The sequence below is a fragment of the Populus trichocarpa genome, chromosome 13 (genome assembly GCF_000002775.5).
Source record: "Populus trichocarpa isolate Nisqually-1 chromosome 13, P.trichocarpa_v4.1, whole genome shotgun sequence".
Classification (NCBI taxonomy): Eukaryota; Viridiplantae; Streptophyta; class Magnoliopsida; order Malpighiales; family Salicaceae; genus Populus; species Populus trichocarpa.
Window position 1 is genome coordinate 13805992 of NC_037297.2, and position 19709 is coordinate 13825700.

General features: G+C 32.6%; 1 protein-coding gene and 1 long non-coding RNA gene across 2 annotated transcripts in view; one reads left to right on the plus strand and one right to left on the minus strand.

Annotated features, from left to right (window-relative positions):
• LOC127904171 (uncharacterized) overlaps positions 1–19709 on the minus strand; it is a 98879-nt gene that overhangs the window by 51217 nt on the left and 27953 nt on the right. The window lies entirely within an intron of this gene.
• On the plus strand, positions 903–5505 carry LOC18104642 (uncharacterized). The gene is made up of 2 exons (XM_006376439.3): positions 903–1440; positions 4883–5505. The coding sequence occupies exons 1-2, from the start codon at positions 1164–1166 to the stop codon at positions 5194–5196; spliced, it is 591 nt and encodes a 196-aa protein (XP_006376501.2). The 5' UTR covers positions 903–1163; the 3' UTR covers positions 5197–5505.

The following is a 19709-nucleotide window of genomic DNA, read 5'->3' on the forward strand; positions in this document are numbered from 1 at the left end:
TGGTTGTCAAACTCGATACAAAATCTAATGTTTAAAAGAATTCAAGTTATTAGGTTACTAGGTCAAACCAAATAAATATTTTTTTTATTATTAATACGATGTTGTTTCACTTTGCTTTTGTTTTTTAAAGTTCTTTGGTGCTGATTTAGTCTGTTTTGAATCGGGTTTGACTAGGTCACCAATCAACCTATCCAGTTAATCTAGTTTAGTCAGATCAATGTTTTTTCCAATTAAAATTGAAACCCAAATCGAGTCAAGTTTTGATTCTAGTTTTTCTAGGTCAACCCATCAAATCAACTCAGCAGACCTTCATACATGAATATTTATAATTTATAATACTTGTAAATTTATCTCAATATATATCTAAAATAATTAATGTGATTTACCAAACTCATGGTGTCTTGGTCTCAGCTCACGACTAAACTCAAATATATTGAGCTTGGTAATTTTTCTAGACACACAGTGTTTTGAGTTTAACTCACGGCTGAATCCAAGTATATTGAATATGATATTTTACTAGATATATATATTTAATTAAGTTATCACATTATTCTCGAATTGAAGTATTTCAAAATACAAAAAATATTGAGTAAAACATTCTGAATCATCATAGATATAATTTTCAATAAAGTATAATATATGTAGTTTAAAATGATAACTCCTAGGTCCGGTGATTTGGTTGTTAGTGTCTTCAACCCACATGAGTAGGGTTCAAGCATTGATACCCTCATCATCAAACACATGAAATCACTCGTGATTATAATATAATCTGTCTTTTATTTTGGTAATGCTACTCTTAATGCTGGTCCTACGATTTTTTTTATTTAAAAAACCCTCAAAGCTGACTGCAAATACCCTTAAAATCATTTAAAAAATACCTTTAAAATCATTTTAAAAAAAGGAATTAATTTTTATTGACAAGCAAGCTGACTGCGAATACCGTTTTCTCCATCCAAAAAACAAACCTTCAAAACTCCAAAGTACAAACTGACATTAGTCGTTAATAACAGAGAGAATTTAGCATTTCAAAGCTTTGTCCTGCCGCCTTCTTCTACTTCTCTTTATCCCTCTCTCTACAACTCCTCCATGCTTCCTCTCCAAACTAACTTTCTATAAAGAAACCAAAGACACAGAAAACTCACTTTCAACTAAAAGCTCTCAAAATGGTCTCATCGATGGTTCTATCTTCTTACCCTTCTTCACGCCTAAAATGCTCCCTCTCAAATCCTCAGTCTGTGATTATGATGTCATCACCTCAGCCTACAGTGGCGCTTCTTTTCCCCGTCCGCCTTGGTGGGGCAGCTTCCTTTGCCGAGTTCGGAGGGTTGAGGATCCAAATGGGTTCAAAGTTGTCACCTTCGTTGGTTTCCATTAATACGAGGAGGAATCCTAAGGTTTTTTGTCGTATTGTGTCTGAAGCTCAAGAGACTGTTGTTGATAGTAAGTTTTTAATTTTTATTTATTTATTTTAATTTTGGGTCTTATTATTTGGTCTTGTTATTTTACTTCTAGTGCTTTTGTTTGATTCATTGTTTATGATTTTGTGCTATCTTGATTCCGATTACTGCACCAAGTTAAGGGGGTCTTTTCAGCTCAAGATTTTGAGTTTTATTTGATCACCCTTGATTATAAACAAGATTAAATCAGTGATAAACAACATTAACTTTTCAAAGATCAAATTTATTGTAAATGGGGTTTAAGTAAATCAGAGTATGTCTCGATACCCGAGAAATGACCTTTGATTGGGGAGGAGGGGCAATGTTGCCCAATGGAGGGTTTAAGTAAGAAATGAATTCAAGAAAGTTAAAAGAGATCTCTATTATGATTAAAATAGGAGATTGAATCTTTCTTTTTAGTGCGTATCAGGGCATGTACTAGATGCTCTTTATTTTCAAGAAACGAACTTGATAAGGCAGGATGGAACAGGGAGCCATATTCGCAAATGGGGTTTAAGGAAGAACTGGATCAGAGATATGAAATTCTAGAACCAAAAATTGCATCAGAGAATGTTAAAGACACCTTCATGATCAGTAAAATAGGAGATTAAATCTAATGTTTAGTGTGACAAAAATCTGATGAGGAACCGTTGGTTATAATTGATGGTGGACGGAGATTGCAACTACAATGCTAAAGATTGGATTGTCAATTATGGATGGTTTGCAATCTTGCCGCTTTTTGCGAGTATCAGAGTTTCAGGTCTGAAGAAAGGATTTTTTTTCCAGGGAAATTTGGAGTTGGGAGAGGGCAGGGGTGGTGGAGTTTGCGTAGTAGAGAGAAGTCTGTGAGGTCTGACAATGAGCTTGTGCCATTTCCTTTGTCTACACACAGATACATTAAAAGCTGTTGGAGGCATTTTCTCTTGTTATTTTGTGATTTCATCACATCCAGGAAGGTTTTCCTGTAATTATGTCTCCATTTTGGATGACATTGGGTGTCCAAATGTTTCAAGTTTAGATGCTTAGGCCAATGTGGGCAACTGCAAACCTTGTACACTTTTCAAGAAATTGTTGCGTCTTCTTTGCTTTATATGCTCTTGACATTTCCTTTGTTCATAGAATATCAAGGTTCTCTTGAAACAAAACTGTTTTCGTGGTACCTTTAATTTCAAATGTTTTCCTTAAAATCGGATGGAATCTTCTTTAATTTTTTTTCCCTCTTCATGAAATACGATTGCTGGAGCTCTGGTGCAATTGCGCTATTTTTCTGTAAAATTTAAGTCACCTAACTAGTTATACATTCAAATCTAGAAAAACAGCAGTGTGAACTGTGACCTGATATTCGGCATTTTGTTTTTGCTGGTTGATATTAGCTAAACTTGGCAGCTGCATTGAAGTTTTTTTTTAGCTTCACAAAGCCATGCTAGCTTACTCACTATCGTAGCAGCATTTTTCTAATGACTGAAATGCAACAATATTTTTCTTGAAGTTCACTCTTTTTTAAGCTGTTCTCATTGGTTCTATTCTGAGTACACTGAACTTTTTTTTTCTTAATGTATTTCACTAACTTGTCAGACCTACATTTACCCTCCCATAACACTGGTTTGCTAGGAATTTGTAGCCAACATGAGAAGAAAATTTCGAACTAGTTCTCTGGGACCAGGCTTTCCCATACGTCTTAAAGGCTTGGCATGGTCTGCAACTTCACGGAAAGCTTAGGAAATACTGGATTTGAACCTCTGCATTTCTGATACTATTTTAAGTCGCAAAATGACCTAACTTCCTCCTCGTTAACTGGTGTCCTCGATTCTTGAAATGGCCGCACATTAAGCTTGTTCTTTCCAAACCATCCTACCTATGGTTCTTTGGTTTATGATTTCCCAATCTCTTTATCTGCTGATAAAATATTGTTGAAATTGGACTGTATTGTTCGTGTCTAATCTAGTACCGCTTCGACCCAGCCCGCTTGAAACTCTTCCTAGATGTAGTGGTTTTTTCAAACTAGTAATTTAATTAGGCTTGTTTAGCTCCTTCTTTGGTTTCTTTTTTCATTTGCATAATGGCTCGTCTATTGAAAAATTTTGATTTTTTTGATTTATTTTAATGCATTGATTTTAAAAATAAAATTTTAAAAATAAAAAATATTATTTTAATATATTTTCAAATAAAAAATACTTTCAAAAATAACTTTTATTATTATCATAAACACTCCTTAAAGCCTCAACATCTGGTTTTCTGAATTTGGTTTTGATGTGTACCTAAAAAAATGGCCTGTTGCTACCACATTCCTTAACTTCTGACATATTAAAACATTCTGAATATCCTCCAGCTTTCCTGTTAAAATGTAATTACCAATAATTGGTCAGACATATTATTCTGCTCTTGCATTCAAATAACTGGACTGAATGCTGCATAAAATTGGAAAAATAACTCTCTTGTCTTGTGTTTGTGGTATTTTGAACTAAACTGAATAATTTATCTTATTTTATGTTTATTAGACACTAAATGAGACCTAGTCAATCTAGGGCTTAGACTAGTCCGAGTTTAAAAAAATAAAAAAATAATTGATCCAATAAAAAACTCGGGTCGACTTGAGATAAAATACTAGTAAAAAATCCAATGACTTTTTTTTTTATTTTTTTTTGTCAAATCAGGGTTGCTTTGATTCTTTTTTTTTTTTTTAATTTGGATCAACTTGGGTTGACCGTCCTGACCCGTGACCTGGATCTTGTCTCAGGTCGACCCCCAAATTAGGTTTTATAACTATGATAATAATCATTTTTATTCATACGTTAACTTGGATTGACCGTCCCGACCCGTGACCTGGACCTTGCCTCGGGTCGACCCCCGAGTGTTAGGTTTTATAACTATGATAATAATCATTTTTATTCATACGTTGACTTGGGTTAATTAACCCGGGTTGACCCTCCCAACCCGTAACCCAGTCCTTGTCCTGGATATCGACCTCCAAGTTGAATTTTAAAACTATATTAATAATTATTTTTATTCTTACATTGACCTGATAGTATTTTGAAACAGTTTTGGACAAAACAAATAATAATTTTTATACTTCACAAAAACACACAAAATAACTTCACAAAAACATTATCTTATTTATTCTATGCTCCTGTTTTAGTTGTATCTTATATATATATATATATATATATATATATATATATATATATATATATATATATATATATATTTATGAAAAATCCTTGAGGACCTCTATGCAGGAATAGCTTCCAGATTAGAACTTTAATTACCATACATGTTCTCACTTGGCTGCGAAATACGTTGAATTACACCACTAATGATCTCTGTTTCTAGTTACCCCACACCACTTCCATTCATGTTGTTGCTGTTATTCTGTTTCTATAACGCCCTCCAATGAGTTCTCTATATCACAGTTCAATTGACCTCTTTCCTGGATTCTCAAATCTCAGTTCCTACAGTGACTGATGAAACATGGCAGTCACTTGTCATAGAGGCTGATGGCCCCGTGATGATCGAGTTTTGGGCTCCATGGTGTGGACCCTGCCGAATAATCCATCCAGTGATAGCTGAACTATCGACAGAATATGGTGGGAAGCTCAAGTGCTTCATGTTGAATACCGATGAAAGTCCTTCTACTGTAACCAAGTATGGAATTCGAAGCATTCCAACAATCATCATCTTCAAAAAAGGGGAGAAGAAAGATGCAATCATTGGTGCCGTGCCCAAAACCACACTAATTTCCAATATTAAGAAATTCTTATAGAGGAAGCTGGTAACAGAATTCCTTTGAAAGAATTCAACTTTTTATTATGTTTCCAAGTCCTTTTCTTTTTCTGAATTGTGAATAAAATCTACCTCCCAGCTGTGTGCTTACTTCTTTGTAATTTTTGGCTGAGGTTTGCTTCCTGAAAGTGCTTGTTGGTTTGACCAACCAAGCTAGTTTGTCGATGCATGGTTTGAAAATGAGAGCTGATTAGACCTGGCGTGGACCAAATCCAGCCTTCATTTGCTCCACCAGGCAGTGGCTTTTCATGTTTTCTTCCAATCTAGAACTTTTGAATTCTTGACTCAAGGAATGGTATTGGTATGGAGCCCATACGTCCACTTTGAGCGGTGGTTGAAAGGATTCACCATTGCTATACAGTGCAGGAAGAAACTAAGGGTTGTCTGAGCACCAAAGCCATCTTGTTAGAAAATTCTGTGGTGATGGAACTGGCCTACAAGTCAGTCCACCATTCTCCAAACATGTAGAAAGTATAGTAAAAAAGTGAACAGGAGATGCGATGGCTCCTTGATAAAAGAGATGCAGTGAATATCGATAGTCAACCACCACTACTCGTATTTATTAAGAAAATTATTCCATCGAGAAGGGGATTATTTTATTTATACATAGGAATCTGGATATTTTTTTAGCATGATTGCTTGTAGTGGCATAAATAATGTCAATTCTTTGTGGATACACTAATCATTTTATAAATATGGCTGGTTGGACCGGAAAAAAATCTAGATTGTTGGATCATGCATGGGTTTAATTTATTAGTTACTGGGTTGATTATTTTTAATAAAATAATAATATTTTTTATGAGATATCAATTCTTTGAAGTTTGGATTGGATTAATTAGATCTTTAAAAATTCTATTGTATTAATTGAGTTTAATCATATTAATATTTTAAATTAGGTTATCAGCCTCAAGTTTTGATATTAATAATTAAACTATTAACTCTGAGGGGGTGTAGCTCAACTAGTCAGGCTCTGGGTTTGTTTTCTAGAGATCACTTGTTTAAGTTCCACAAATCTCAGGGCCACTGGAGGCCCGTAGGATTAGTCGAGGTACACGCAAGCTGACCCGGACACTTATGTTAATAAAAAAAATTATTAAACTATAATAGATTGTGTAAATTTAGTTTTTTTTTTGTTGAAAAAAAAACCCATAACACATAACATAACAGGGGTGAGATTGTAAATCGCAAAAGCTACTTTCTAAACAAAAACTTATTATTAATCGCAAAAGCTACTTTCTAAACCTAAACAAAAACTTAAGATGATAAAATGAAGATAAATTAAAAGGATTGAAAATAACTTATTATTAATATATTATACATATTAATAATCATTTTTAAAAGAAGAAAAGTTTAATGGCCAGATATAAATTAATTAATTCAAAGAATAGTAACAATGACTAGAGATTCTATAGAAATTACTATTTAATTTTTTTAATATGAAAATGGTAATTAGTGTTTAATTAATACAAATTAGAAATAAAAAAAAATCATTCACACTAACTGAAACCAAGAATAAAATAAAAAAATAATTAAAACATAAATTATAAAAACTAACAATTAATTGAATCAAATCAAAATAGAAAGGGACTATAAAATAATTCATTCCAACCCTTGGAATTAATGATATAAAAAGACATTAATAGCATGGTTGAGCAGTAATCAATCATACTTATAATCACTTAAAATAAAAAAATAATAAGGTGAAATAAACTAGATGGCAACTAAAGGTTTTTATCAAAGAAACATTTCAATTCAATAACTTAAGTTATTAGGTGAGATTTCAAGATATAATTTATATTATTTCCTAACACACCCACTCAAGTGAAAGCTTTTTGAGCTTAAAGCTTGCACAGACGCACATTATCTTATGTTTAATTTTTATCAAATAAATAGGGATGATGATATTTAAGCTCGTGACCGCTTGATCATTAAGACTTTGATATAATATTAAAGAACCATCTTAACCCAATAATTTAAGTTGTTATGTAAGGTCTCAAGATATGATTTATATTATTTTTAACAGTTTTTACTATCAAAATAAAAAACAAAACCAATAATTACATGAAACAAATCAAAATAGAAAAACAAAAACAAAATAACTGTTGGAATTAATAAAATAAAAATTTTAAAAAACCCTTAAAACACCAATCATTGATGTATGACACTATATAATTAAATTATGGTAATGTGGCTAATTGCCCATTCATGTTCATGCTCTTGATCATTGAAAATAAATATTCATTATAATAAGAAGAAAATGGAATTTAAAACCTGAAAATCAAACATTAATGCATCACTTTATAATGTAATTAAGTCAGAGTAGAGAGAAATTATCCAAAAAAAAGTCAGAGTAGAGAGAAAGGGGGGAGAGGCAATACTTGAAAAAGAGGCAATACCTGAAAATGAAAGAAAGAAAGAAAAAAACAAAAAGAAGACGAGCAGTACTTGAAACAGAAGCAAGAAAAAGAAAAGGGATAACAATTTTAACATGTTTCCCATCTCTTCTATTTGCTTGAATATCTCATAAACTTCTATTTTTCAAAATAAAAATTGAGTTTTCTGTTTGTTTGGATCTCTCTTCTTCTCTTATTTTGTTATGGATCTCTCTTATACTTCATTTAAAGAAAAATTAATTCAAATATGTTTAGATTATATTTTGAAAGAGAGGGGTGCGAGAAGCGCTGATAAAAACAAGGCATCAAGATCTGACACAGTAAGATGATTGCCCACAGGCATTGATTTCTGTCCTCCATTGACGAGCAAAACTTGGTTCTTGGAGTCAACACCTCTCTCTGTTTTGAATATAGAGTACATGGAATCTGAAATTATGGAAGGTTCAATATGATCGGGTGTTTTCCCTTCCAGTTATGGTGTAGGTGTTCCCCCCTGTATAATTTAAAACTTACACAAACTCATAGTTTTTAATATAGTGTGAAAATTGTTTTTTTTTTTTCGCTACAAATAAGAAATTTAAAGTTAAAATCTCTTGACAGAACAGGGATATTAATTAATAACAGTTGAGTTTCAACTTATTAGCTGTGAAAACTTTTATCACTTCGTTGCTTTCAAGATCAAGGCACCGTCGACGCACAGTCAATTAAGAGATCTGAAATGACAAGCATATAGCGTTAATGAGGTCTCACATTGGTGATCACCAACTTGCTTCATGCATGGAGTCATGTTTTTCCTTGCTTCGGTGTGTAGCATGCACGCGGAATCTGCAGATTGTCAAAGTAGCAATTACAGCGGGATGCTCGTTTCTCATTTATGGTAGCTAGGTCAATGTTCATATGACCTTAACCCTTTCTTATATTATATACAGTAAGTCTGCTTAAGACTTTTCTTTCTTCCTCTTAATTATAGAAGTTGAAGAAGAAGAAGAAATTTTGTTGCAGTAGTTGAGGAAGAAGAAGAAATTTTGTGGCAAGCAAGAAAATTGGAATTACGTACTACATAAACTCATGAACAATTGCATGGGTAGGTATAGCCATGCCAGGGATTGGCAGCCACAAAAGTTGGGTTCGAAGACACTTTGCATCCCACATGGATTTGTAGCTTCAGAAATGTCACATTATTGCATCCATATACACGCATTCAAATATTATTGATGGCCATATCTTTTCAACTTGACTTATGGCTGTGAATTAGGAGTCTTTAGTCGCTATTGCGGGAAAAACAAATCTCATAAACGTCACCCATGTTTGATTTTAAGACAATCTTTGTTTTTGTTTTTGTTTTCTAACCATGTATTTAAAATTTTGATTTATTTTATTTTAAATTAAATTTTTGTTGGTGTTTTTGGATGTACTGATATCAAAACTAAATTTAAAAAAATAAAAAAAATATTATTTTAAAATATTTTAAAGTAAAAGAAATATTTACTATAATTTCAAAAAAAATAATCATATTTATAACTTTTGTGATGTACTGGAGAGACTAAATAATAAATTGAGTAATTGTCATCTTGTTGATATAAATCTTGATAAAATATGAAACATTACAAGTAAGATTATTCACGAATTTAATTTACATATCTAAATAATTGTGCACAAAATGAACTATTAATTATCACTTGAAATTCATCATCCAAACAATATTAAATGTAATAAAATACTCATATCCAACCCCTTATTGTTATCATAATCCATTTATCTATGTAATATATATGCTTGGGGATTTAACTATCTGATTAGAAAAAAAGCTTCATTTGAAAAGAATATATTCTAATTTATATTTTCAAAGGTTTTGGAAATTGCATGCAGACAATGCCCTAGCATACACGAATACGGAATCCATTAATGCTAATGCTACAGGGTGCCTCCTGGTATGATTTTCCCTGTTTTGTGGATCATATTGAGTTGAAAAATAGCTTGAAGCATGAAAAATAATCACCCATCAAGCAAGAGAAACAAACGTCTTTTAGAAACAAGCGTGTTCCTAAACCACTTGATACGAAGTGCAAATTACCATTTTTTTTCTTTTATTTATTTTTATTAAATGGGATGATAGCTACTGGCACCGTCACAGCCACCCACAAACTCAATTATGACCCACCAAACTTTGAAAATATTATCACCGACCAATATTGATAGCCACTAGCACCAATCGTGTTCAGCACTGGTGAAGAAAACTTGCTCCATGCAAGGAGTCAACTCCTCACAATATTGTTATAGATCTGCAGATTACATGCTTGCTGACAACTTTAAGCACACAAGGTAATGAAGATGAGCGGTTGAAGATGAGTACTGGTTTCGGTGGCGCATCATTGAAATAAGAAAATAATAAAGAAAATGGACGGTTAACATATGATTATCCACAATTTTTTTTATATAATTCAAGGCTGAAAGAGAAGCAAGAATCAACAACAACAACAACTCAATACATACAGTTGCTTTGTAATTAAATCAAGTTTACAGGAAGTTCAAAACTCTTAATTACCTTTTATCTTAATTCTGTAGGCAGATCGATAATCAATAGTCAAATTGCTTATATGCTGATAATTTATAGGTGATAATTAGTAATAGGTGATAATTAGTATACTTATAATTGTAAGCTTGTAAACTAGTAGACTTTTAGTTTTTATTTTAATCCAATAAGCTTGAAGTTTTTATTACCAAAAAACTTAGAAAATACCAAAAAATATATCTATTCATGTTATCTTGTCAAGGAATTCTCATGCATAACTGTAATCAAATCAAGAATCATCTAATGAATGTAAGTTCTTTGATCCTATACTATTAAGTTATTTTTTGTATTCAAGGCATTCAACTTGTTTAATTACTCCTGAAGTTTAAATTTGCTTTTGACATATATAAAGAAGAATTATAAAATTTTAAAGATATCATTACAAGTCTGGAACTATAAATCTAGAATTATAAGAATAGTTTAGATTCTAAGCCTAGATTTTAAATCGTTAATATCAGATTTAATATTTAACTTTGAAGTTTAAAGTTTTTTTAATTAAAAAAGCACAAAAAAACAAACCCAAAACACGCATTGTTGATTTGTAAAGAGAAATTTGAAAGTGCTTAAGTTGGAACTGCTAATAATTAAGAGAAAAAGATACAAGGAAAGAGAGAAATATAAGAGTTTTTTTGGAGAATAAATATTAATTTTTATCACTTTTGGCGAATCTGATATGATTTTTTCTCTTTATCTTGTATTTATCTCTCATGGGCGGTAAATAATTAACATATTCCTTCATATTTCATTAAACCCAAAATTATCACAAGAAGCATATTAACTTAAAAATAAAAAACAAAGCTCTTTATCCTAACTAAAATCCGCAAATTGATATATACAACTCTAGAAGTAAATTAACTTGAATTACTCAAGTTTTTTTTTTTTTGAATTCGAAGAAATCCCACCTCCGGAAAGCGTATTTTATGAGTTCAGATGAACGAGTAAAACCCCGACTGTTCCAGGTTCTTATAAAAAACGTACGCCCTAACTCGAACTCGAGACCTGCTATGCAGATCTCAAGCCTTTCCTCATCACGCCACGCTCCTTGGGGACCTCAAGTTCTACCTCTTCGCTTTCAGTTTTCTATTTGTTTTCTTAAATTTGTTGCTAAAATCTCACAAAAGCAGGCTGCTTAATTCTTCTTTTAGTTAAACTCAACCGTAACTTACATAATAATGGCTAATTTCCATCACTTTCAATACAACGTTCAGTCTTCTGAAGAATTTTCTTCACCTAATTGAAGGAGAAGAAATCTTTTTGCAGTATTTTTTTTTTCTTTGAAGAATGAAATCCTGTTGTAGTAATTGGAGAGACGTACAAGCAATAAAATTGAAATAATGTAGATACTATATAATTCTTGAAATATTGCATTTTACTTTGTAAAATCAAATCTGATTAGATCGATTTTATCTTCGGAATAATTAATCTCTTGACTTTAGAAGTTCAGGTATATCTTGGTTAGCATTGATCTCAACCTTTAAGCTAGCTGGTAGTACGTACTATACCTAGAGTCAACTATATATATATATATATATATATATAGTTACCTGTAACAAATTAATTATTGCCTGCCGGCCTCTAATTATACTTTATTGACTTCGTATTTATTATTTAGCTTAGTCGTGTATCCCTTATCGTTATCCTTCATGATTTCATTTTTTTTAATGAGTAATATTTAAGAATTCAAACTATATTTATTTCTATGATCTAGTTCTTGAGTAATAGTATACAAAAAAACTTATGAAAATTTAGTATAAATTTTTTTTCTATAAATTTTTTTTAATTCCAACTTTTTTCTCTAAGAACCACCAAATCACCAATATTGGATTGCAGTTTAACGAATATTAATATCATCTCTCTTCATTCTTAAAAGTTGGGTTTAGTTAGTCTCACGAGATGAAAAAAAAAGGGGGATAAATACAAAAATATATAGCATAAGAGATTTTATCTATTCAGACCTCCCATTTCCAGGAAAAAACTTTAAGCTGTTTGTTGAAACCCCAAAATATAATTTATATTATTTTTTAATACATCTATTCAAGTGAAAATTTTTTAGACTTGAAACTTATACAAGTCAACACTACCTTATGCTTAGTTTTTATTAAATAAATAAGGGAGATGAGATTCGAATTCGTGACCGCTTGGTTATGAAGGCTCTTGTCGAATGTGTGCAGCGTCGCGGCGATATTTTCACTTCATCAATGTATCTGGCAAATATGAGAAATACGGGGAGACAAGGATTCCTTGTCTTTTATCAATGGAAAGCGGGAAAGGGAGTCGCCACCTAGTATTTTGGTCGCTAGAAACCCTAACTGGTCTTAGAGAACTGGTTGCGAAAAGGAAAGATATTAGCACCCAAAATACGCCTTAGTTACGTAAGCTGCATTGTTTGATTGTCTGATAAAAAGCTAAGGTGTTATTGTATTTCTAATTGTTGGTTCGTCTATGGTTTAATTAAGAAAAGTTCTCCTCAGTAAGGAGGTCCTTATCTTATCGGGTAAAAAACCTAACCGTTCTAATATCTTTATAAAAAAACTATCTTTTTAATATCAGGAATACATTTTACGTATAAATTTGTAATCCCAGATACTAAAAGAAAACAAAACAAAACATTTTTGGGTATTTTTGAAATATTAGCCTAGTTCTCATGGCTCTAATAAACTTGTTATTAAAACCAAAATGCATGTTAAAATATATATATTTTTTTTGTTATATGAAAATACGATGTGATTTTTTTTTATCTTTGAGAAACTTGACTGTATGCATGAAAACAAAATATTTTTTTGCAATGTTTTGATGAAAATTGAATATTTTAATACTGGATTTGTATCTTTATGGTATAAAAATACAAACCAATATTACACAAAATAGATAGAAAAATACAAGAGAAAATCATAACCTTTTTTAAAAAAAAAATTTTTATTTGTTTTTTTTAGGTGGGACTGTGCCGGACCCGGCATAAAGGAAACTGGGCCGAGATTGGCCCAAAATATAAGCCATGACCGGCCCAAAAGGAAAGAAAAGGCATTAGGCCGCAACAAGCCCATTGGAAAAACTGGGCCAAGATCGGCCCATTGATTAGAAGAAAAAATTTATTTTTACAAGGTCGGACTCAACCCAATCGTATGAACTGGGCTGATTGTCTGGCCCGGAATCCCAAAATATAATTAATATTATAAAATCCTTTCATTTCAGTCATCTTTGCTGTCGTTTCGAGTCTGAACAGAAGAAACCTTCAAGTACTGATGTTTAAATGTTCTGTTTTTTGTCTTCCTTTTGTTCACTTTTAGTTGGTTTTTGTTTGTATCGTTCTCCTATTTAGTGGCTTAATCTAGGCACAATCTACTAATTTATCGATAAAGCAAAGAATTAAAAGATTATAAAAAATAATTAGGACAAGAAATGGTTTGGATTCTGAACTGACTGTTTTGCTTTCATGGTAAGAAACAAACTATTTCATCACAAATAACGTACACTTCCTTACATTAAGACAAAAAATGTCTCTCGTTGATTTTTGGCTCCTCTGTCTTTGTTTGTACAAATTTAATCACATTATAATTGTAGTTATCATACTCTATAGTTATCAAACTTAGCTGGACTTAGTAAATTGATATAAAAAACTTGAGACCCTGAGCTTAGTCCGGTCAAGATTATAATTGAATTAGATAAAAAAATCACCAGTTTTTTAGTAACTTTATTAATTAACTTAACTAAATTAAATTTAAATTGGATTAGGTCAACATAAAACAAAAACAGAATATTATTGTTTTAATAAAAATAATTAATTTAAATTGACTCAATAACTCATGAATTGATTAAATAATTTAGTAACTCATATTTTTCTAGATTAGTTCCTGAATTGGTTAAGATAACTATGTTTATAATTATTTTTTGGATAAATGACAAATTCCATTGTTTTAAGTTGGTGATTTGGTAATATTTTCGGCCCTTTAATTATCGAAAAGTTTGCTTGAGCTACGTACAGAAGCTTCACATAGCGAGATTTAATGGAATTTTGTCAATTTAACTAGCGAGTGCTCCTATATATTATATACATTCATCACTATTAATTAAAGGGTCTTCATTTTAGGTACCGCCCTCTATGTTAATCTTGAGATAGATGGGGTAGAGATTTTGGATTGGAGAAAAGCTACAAGCATTGTGTAAGCCATTGACTTGCTGTTCTCAATAAAAAAAAGGGCCATTGATGAAGCCGGAAAAACTTGAATTTTTGATTTTTGCATGGCTATATCTTGAGTTTTATCGTGAGTCCACGTCACTTTCCTGCAAAATAAGTCTGATGCTTAAATCAACAACAGTAAAAGGAGGGGTGCGGTGTGTGTAAAAAGTAATGTACAGAGAAAAATATATAAAGAGAAATAGTCTATAGCCTAAAGCTTATATGACATAGAATGATATGGTATTGCAAGGATGGCTTTTATGACCTAGAATGACATGGTCTTGCATGAGTGGCTTTTATGACATGGTTGGCTTTTATGGCATGAATGAGAATATATATTGCCAGGTCTGGCCTTCAAAGTTTAAGTCAAAGGGGGTAGTGGTTATGAGCTCCACTACCAAAAAATCGGTGAAAACCAACGGAATTATCAACAGAATTTTTTTGTTAGTAATTTTTACCAACGGAAATAATTCCGTTTATAATGTTGTCGATTATGTAGATTTTTATAAAGGTGTAACAGTTGGATTTTTTCCAGATGATTTTACCGATGGAAAGACCGAGAGATTCAAATCGGGATCTCCGTACAGTAACGTGACACAGTCACCGGCGAACTTTTAAATGCTTTAGTGAAAGATTGATGACATCAAAGAGACTCTACTATAGGTGAGTGGAAATGGGGGTCTGTCATTATCTGGTTATAGTGACTTTCTTTACCTGAATATAGTTTTTCATTGCATGTCTAATGCTAATGAGAGTTCTGTCGTCGAGAGTATACAACCTTTCCTATAAGAAATAGTTATAGACTCCATTAATCAAGGCTTGTGTGACAATGGGCTTGAGTCTTTCTACATTGAGATTTTTTTTGTTGAATCTTTAGAGATATGCTATTTTTTTTTGTTGAACCTTTAGAGATATGCTATGGTGCTCTTGTTTTCTTGTTAAGTGATGGTAAAAAGCTCTATTGTGCTCTTTTTGATTGGAATGCTTGTGTTGAAGAAAGAGATAAGTTTGGTGCTAATATCATAAAAATAAAGGATAAAGTCAGACTCTAGGCTATGGTACCATGAACATATAGTTAGACGAAGCATTGTGTAAAGAACTTTACTCACAACATCTCTATTTTGTGTGACAAGCTCTAGGGTCTATGAGTCCTTTATGAGTCTTTTTTAGTTGTTCGGGTTGGTTTTTGTAGAGAAATAGTCTTTCAAGAATTGAGTGTATAGTATTCTATAATAAAGATGGATATTCTTCCACTTAGCATGGACTGCATTCATCATAAGAAGCTTATATAGTCATGAATCTTGTTGCTACCCAATTTTTGACCATATTTTTTGAAATTTGTTTTTTTAAAAAACCAAATGTAGCAAAAAAAAAAACCAAAAAAATATGTTCTTAACATATTTGTGTAATTTTCAGCGTCTTTTTCAAAGAATTTAAAATAAAAAAAATCTACTTTCAACATGTTCAATTATTAACGCGCTTTTTTGAGTTAACGTCGATGTTGCTATTTTTCAAAAAAATCAAAATGCAAAAAAAAAATAAGAAAAATCAAAATTTACAAAGGGACTACATGTGAAAAGAAAGAAGTTAAGGGACTAAATAGTTTTTGGGTTACTCGGTCACCAAGTTTGCATGGAGACCAAGCAATTGAAAATAACAAACTTATTTTCACATATAAATAGGTGGTTACACACACACACGCGCACACACACATAAAAGGGGGAACCAGAAACTAAAAAAAAAAAAACAAATAAAAAAGTGATTCCCACACATGCTCTCCATCATCTTTGCCAACCCGTAACACCCTCCTCACTTCTAGACTTGTAACTGACCTAACCACCATCTTCTTCAATCAAAACCAACAACCCAACTGCCAACCTTCATTTTCAACTACCCACAACCCCCAACTCCTTTCAAACTCGACAACACTAACCGTCCACAACACACATATCCTCTTAACCAAATTCACGCCTACCAGTCATCAACGACCCCACCACCAGTCATCAAACCCTAAATGGTGTCGTTTGAAAAAAAAATAGACGACGCGTTGTGTGGTTACTGTTCATCATCTCTTTCTTTTTACCCGAAAAGACTGCTCGGGTGTCTACTTTTCAGGGGCATTTAATGTTACTTTTCCCCACTAAACAGGGTAAAACACCACCATGATGGCCTAACATTGTACTACCTCAAAGTAGATCTCGCCAACCAATTGCCCATATAGCCATTGTGGCGTCGCCCCAAAGAGACCAACTTAGGCAGCCTTTAGCTGCCAACTTTTTCGGTCAATGATTGCACCTTTGAGCCAATGTTTGATATCCTTTGCTGTTGAATTAAAGGCCAAGATTTGTTTCTAATAAAGATAAAGTGTCCCTCTTTCACCCTTATAAATAGGGATGAATTTCAGGCATTGAGCATGAAGAAATCAGAGGCAAAAGTTGGGAAAAATCAACCCCTTCCCCCCAATTTTTTTCCTCTCTCAGCTAGCTTTCCCCCTTTTCCTTCACAGTGCCTCCATCGCCATTGCTATCACCAGCTAGACGTCGGACTTCCCAACACCACCAAGAATGCCACCAGCAACCCTTCTCTTCCAGCCAAGCAAGGCTTCTTTTATTTTCTTCTTCTTCTCCCCCCAACCATTGCAATTTGCATGCAGTGACAAAAATAATTAAGCATGGTCATTGGGCTGAGTCAGTGACCATGCAATAATGGGCTGGACCTGTTTTAGCCCAACCCAGATGGTTGGGCCAGGTCTAGCCTAACATAAAAAAAAAAAAAGATTGTTGGGTTGCCAGTCGGCCTAACTCGACTGAGTCGGGCTGAACCCGTTTCATCCTAACCAAGATGGCTGGGCCAGGTCAAGCCCAATATATATTTAATAAATAATATAATAATATTAAAAATTATTTTTTTTTTAAAAAAGAAAAAAATTTAAATTTTCCAAAAGGCATTTTAAAAATATTTGTGGGTTCCTCGCATGTTTTTCCAACCATTTTGCATAGTATCAAGCTATAGAATTACACTATAAGATACAGACCCGGTATTAAAAATACATGATTTTCTCCTAAATGTTTCTTAAAGAAAAAATTCAAAAAAATTTAAATTTATTTCCTCTTCCCAAAAGCACAAAGAATATGTTTTTTCTTTATGCATATGCATATTTTCTAAAGAGAGATAAAATCATTTTTATCATAATTTTAAAAAAATACAAAATGGATATCGTAACTGGTTTATGATTATCCATTAGGATTTGGAAAAAATACAAACAATCCCATTATAATTAGTTTGTCATTCAAAATGCTAGGGCTTAGCTATATTCAAGAAATAACCAAGGATGACTTTTCTTCAACCTTAGACAAACCAACGATTAGAAAACACAATAACACCCTAGTTTATATCAGACAAATAAATAATACAGCTTAGCTAAGGTAAGACATATTAGGGGTGCTAATACCTTTTCTTTATGTAATTAATCCTTTTATCCAGACTCTCGCAGACCATTAGGTTTCTTAGTGACCATAATACGAGGTGATGACTCTAATTCTCTTTTTTTCTACTGATAAAGAACAAGAATTCCTTGTCATTTCTACCTATATCATTCTCGACTATCCTAACCGGGAGGATGATCGCTGTGACGCCGCACATTTGGGATGAATGACCACTAGTCTACGAGGGAATTGATAATAAAGATATCGGGCTTTTCAAATACGAAGAAAAACTTGTCATGACCTGTATTAATAAGGAAAGTGGTTCATGAAAGTATGGATCATGGAGAGTTACAAAAGAAAATAATGGAATAAAAAGCATTCAATATAAGGGTTTTAACGAGGAAAGAATCTCATGTAAGTTTTTTGATTTTTTGCAATGCTGAGATTATAGATATTATAAATGTTGATGGGAGAATATTTTCTTGATGTGATGATTTTTAATTTCAAGACTATTGATGTGATGAAGAGTACACTTCCCATTTCAATTCACCTTCATTACCCAGAAAGAAGCACAAACATTGGAATTTCACGGGCTTCAAGAACAATTTTTACTAATCCTAGCCTAAGAAATTAATTAATATTTTAGTAAAAGATCCCCTCTTTAGCTCATTCAATGAGAATGGTAGATAGATGGAAGCAGCCGGGTAGTTCTGGTCCTGAAATTTTTCTTGGGAGGGCTGTTATAAATAATTAATCTATGCTCAAGCTTTATTAAAGCATAATGTTGAAATTGAAGTTTATATTGGATGGCCAGGCATTAATTGCTAGAAGGTGAAGAGAGTACAAGAAATATTATTTTTTAATTAATACGAGTCCTTTAACCAAGCAAGTTTGTCAATGCATGGTTTGAAAATTAGAGCTGATTAGACCTGGCATGGACCAAATCCAGCCTTCATTTGCCCCACCAGGCAGTGGCTTTTCATGTTTTCTTCAAATCTAGAACTTTTGAATTCTTGACTCGATTCTTCATCTAGATGGAATGGCTGATGATTAAAACTCCCTAGTATTTCTTTCAATATCAAGCCAAGTATTGCCCTTGCAAATTCAAACTTGATCATCTTTTTCTGGGCCGTTCTGCTGTCTCTCCCTTTCTTGGTGGAGAACTTTCTTTCTTGATGTTGATAGGTTAGACCAGATAATGTAAGGCAGCTTTCTCTAGACACACGAATGGTATCGGTATGGAGCCCATACTCCACTTTGAGTGGTGGTTGAAAAGATTCGCCATTGCTTTACAGAGTAGGAAGAAACAAAGGGTACTTGTCTGAGCACCAAAGCCATGATCTTGTGAGAAAATTCTGTGGTGATAGAACTGGCCTGCAAGTCAGTCCAATAATCTCCATAAAATTTCTCAAAGAGAATTTGAAAACACGGCCTCACAACTTAGCGATTTATACTAAAAACTATCCAGTATTTTATTTCCATACTTGCCAAACATTTTGTTCACATGTATTCATAAGTTGCTAACACACAAAGGGACCCAATCCTTTAATTTCATATTAGCAATTAATAATCAAAGGCATTTCAATTCTAATTTTGCCACCATCTGCAAAGCCAAGTTCCCATGTTTATGGATGCTATTTGTTTATCATCGTCATCTATCAAATTAAAACCTTGTTTAATTATCCATTGCAGGCCATAGAAGCAGCACTTTAGCATTGTCGTTACTCAATGCATGCTTAATAAATAATTATTTATTTTCAATCATCAAGGAGGTATTGTATACACCTCTACTACTAGCAGAGAAACCTAGGAGATATCTTAAATTTTTATACGAGTGTAATTTTGCTTACTTGGTTAAGTGAAATTTAACTTGAAATAAAATAAGGGAGGGAAGCTTAGGTATTTGAAGAGATATTGCATTGGTGA

What these genes read in the sequence shown, in the direction of transcription:
- LOC18104642 (XM_006376439.3), top strand. Translation starts at nt 1,164, where the DNA reads ATGGTCTCATCGATGGTTCTATCTTCTTACCCTTCTTCACGCCTAAAA. An exon ending in TCAAGAGACTGTTGTTGATA is followed by an intron (nt 1,441 to 4,882) that starts GTAAGTTTTTAA and finishes CTCAAATCTCAG; the next exon opens with TTCCTACAGTGACTGATGAA.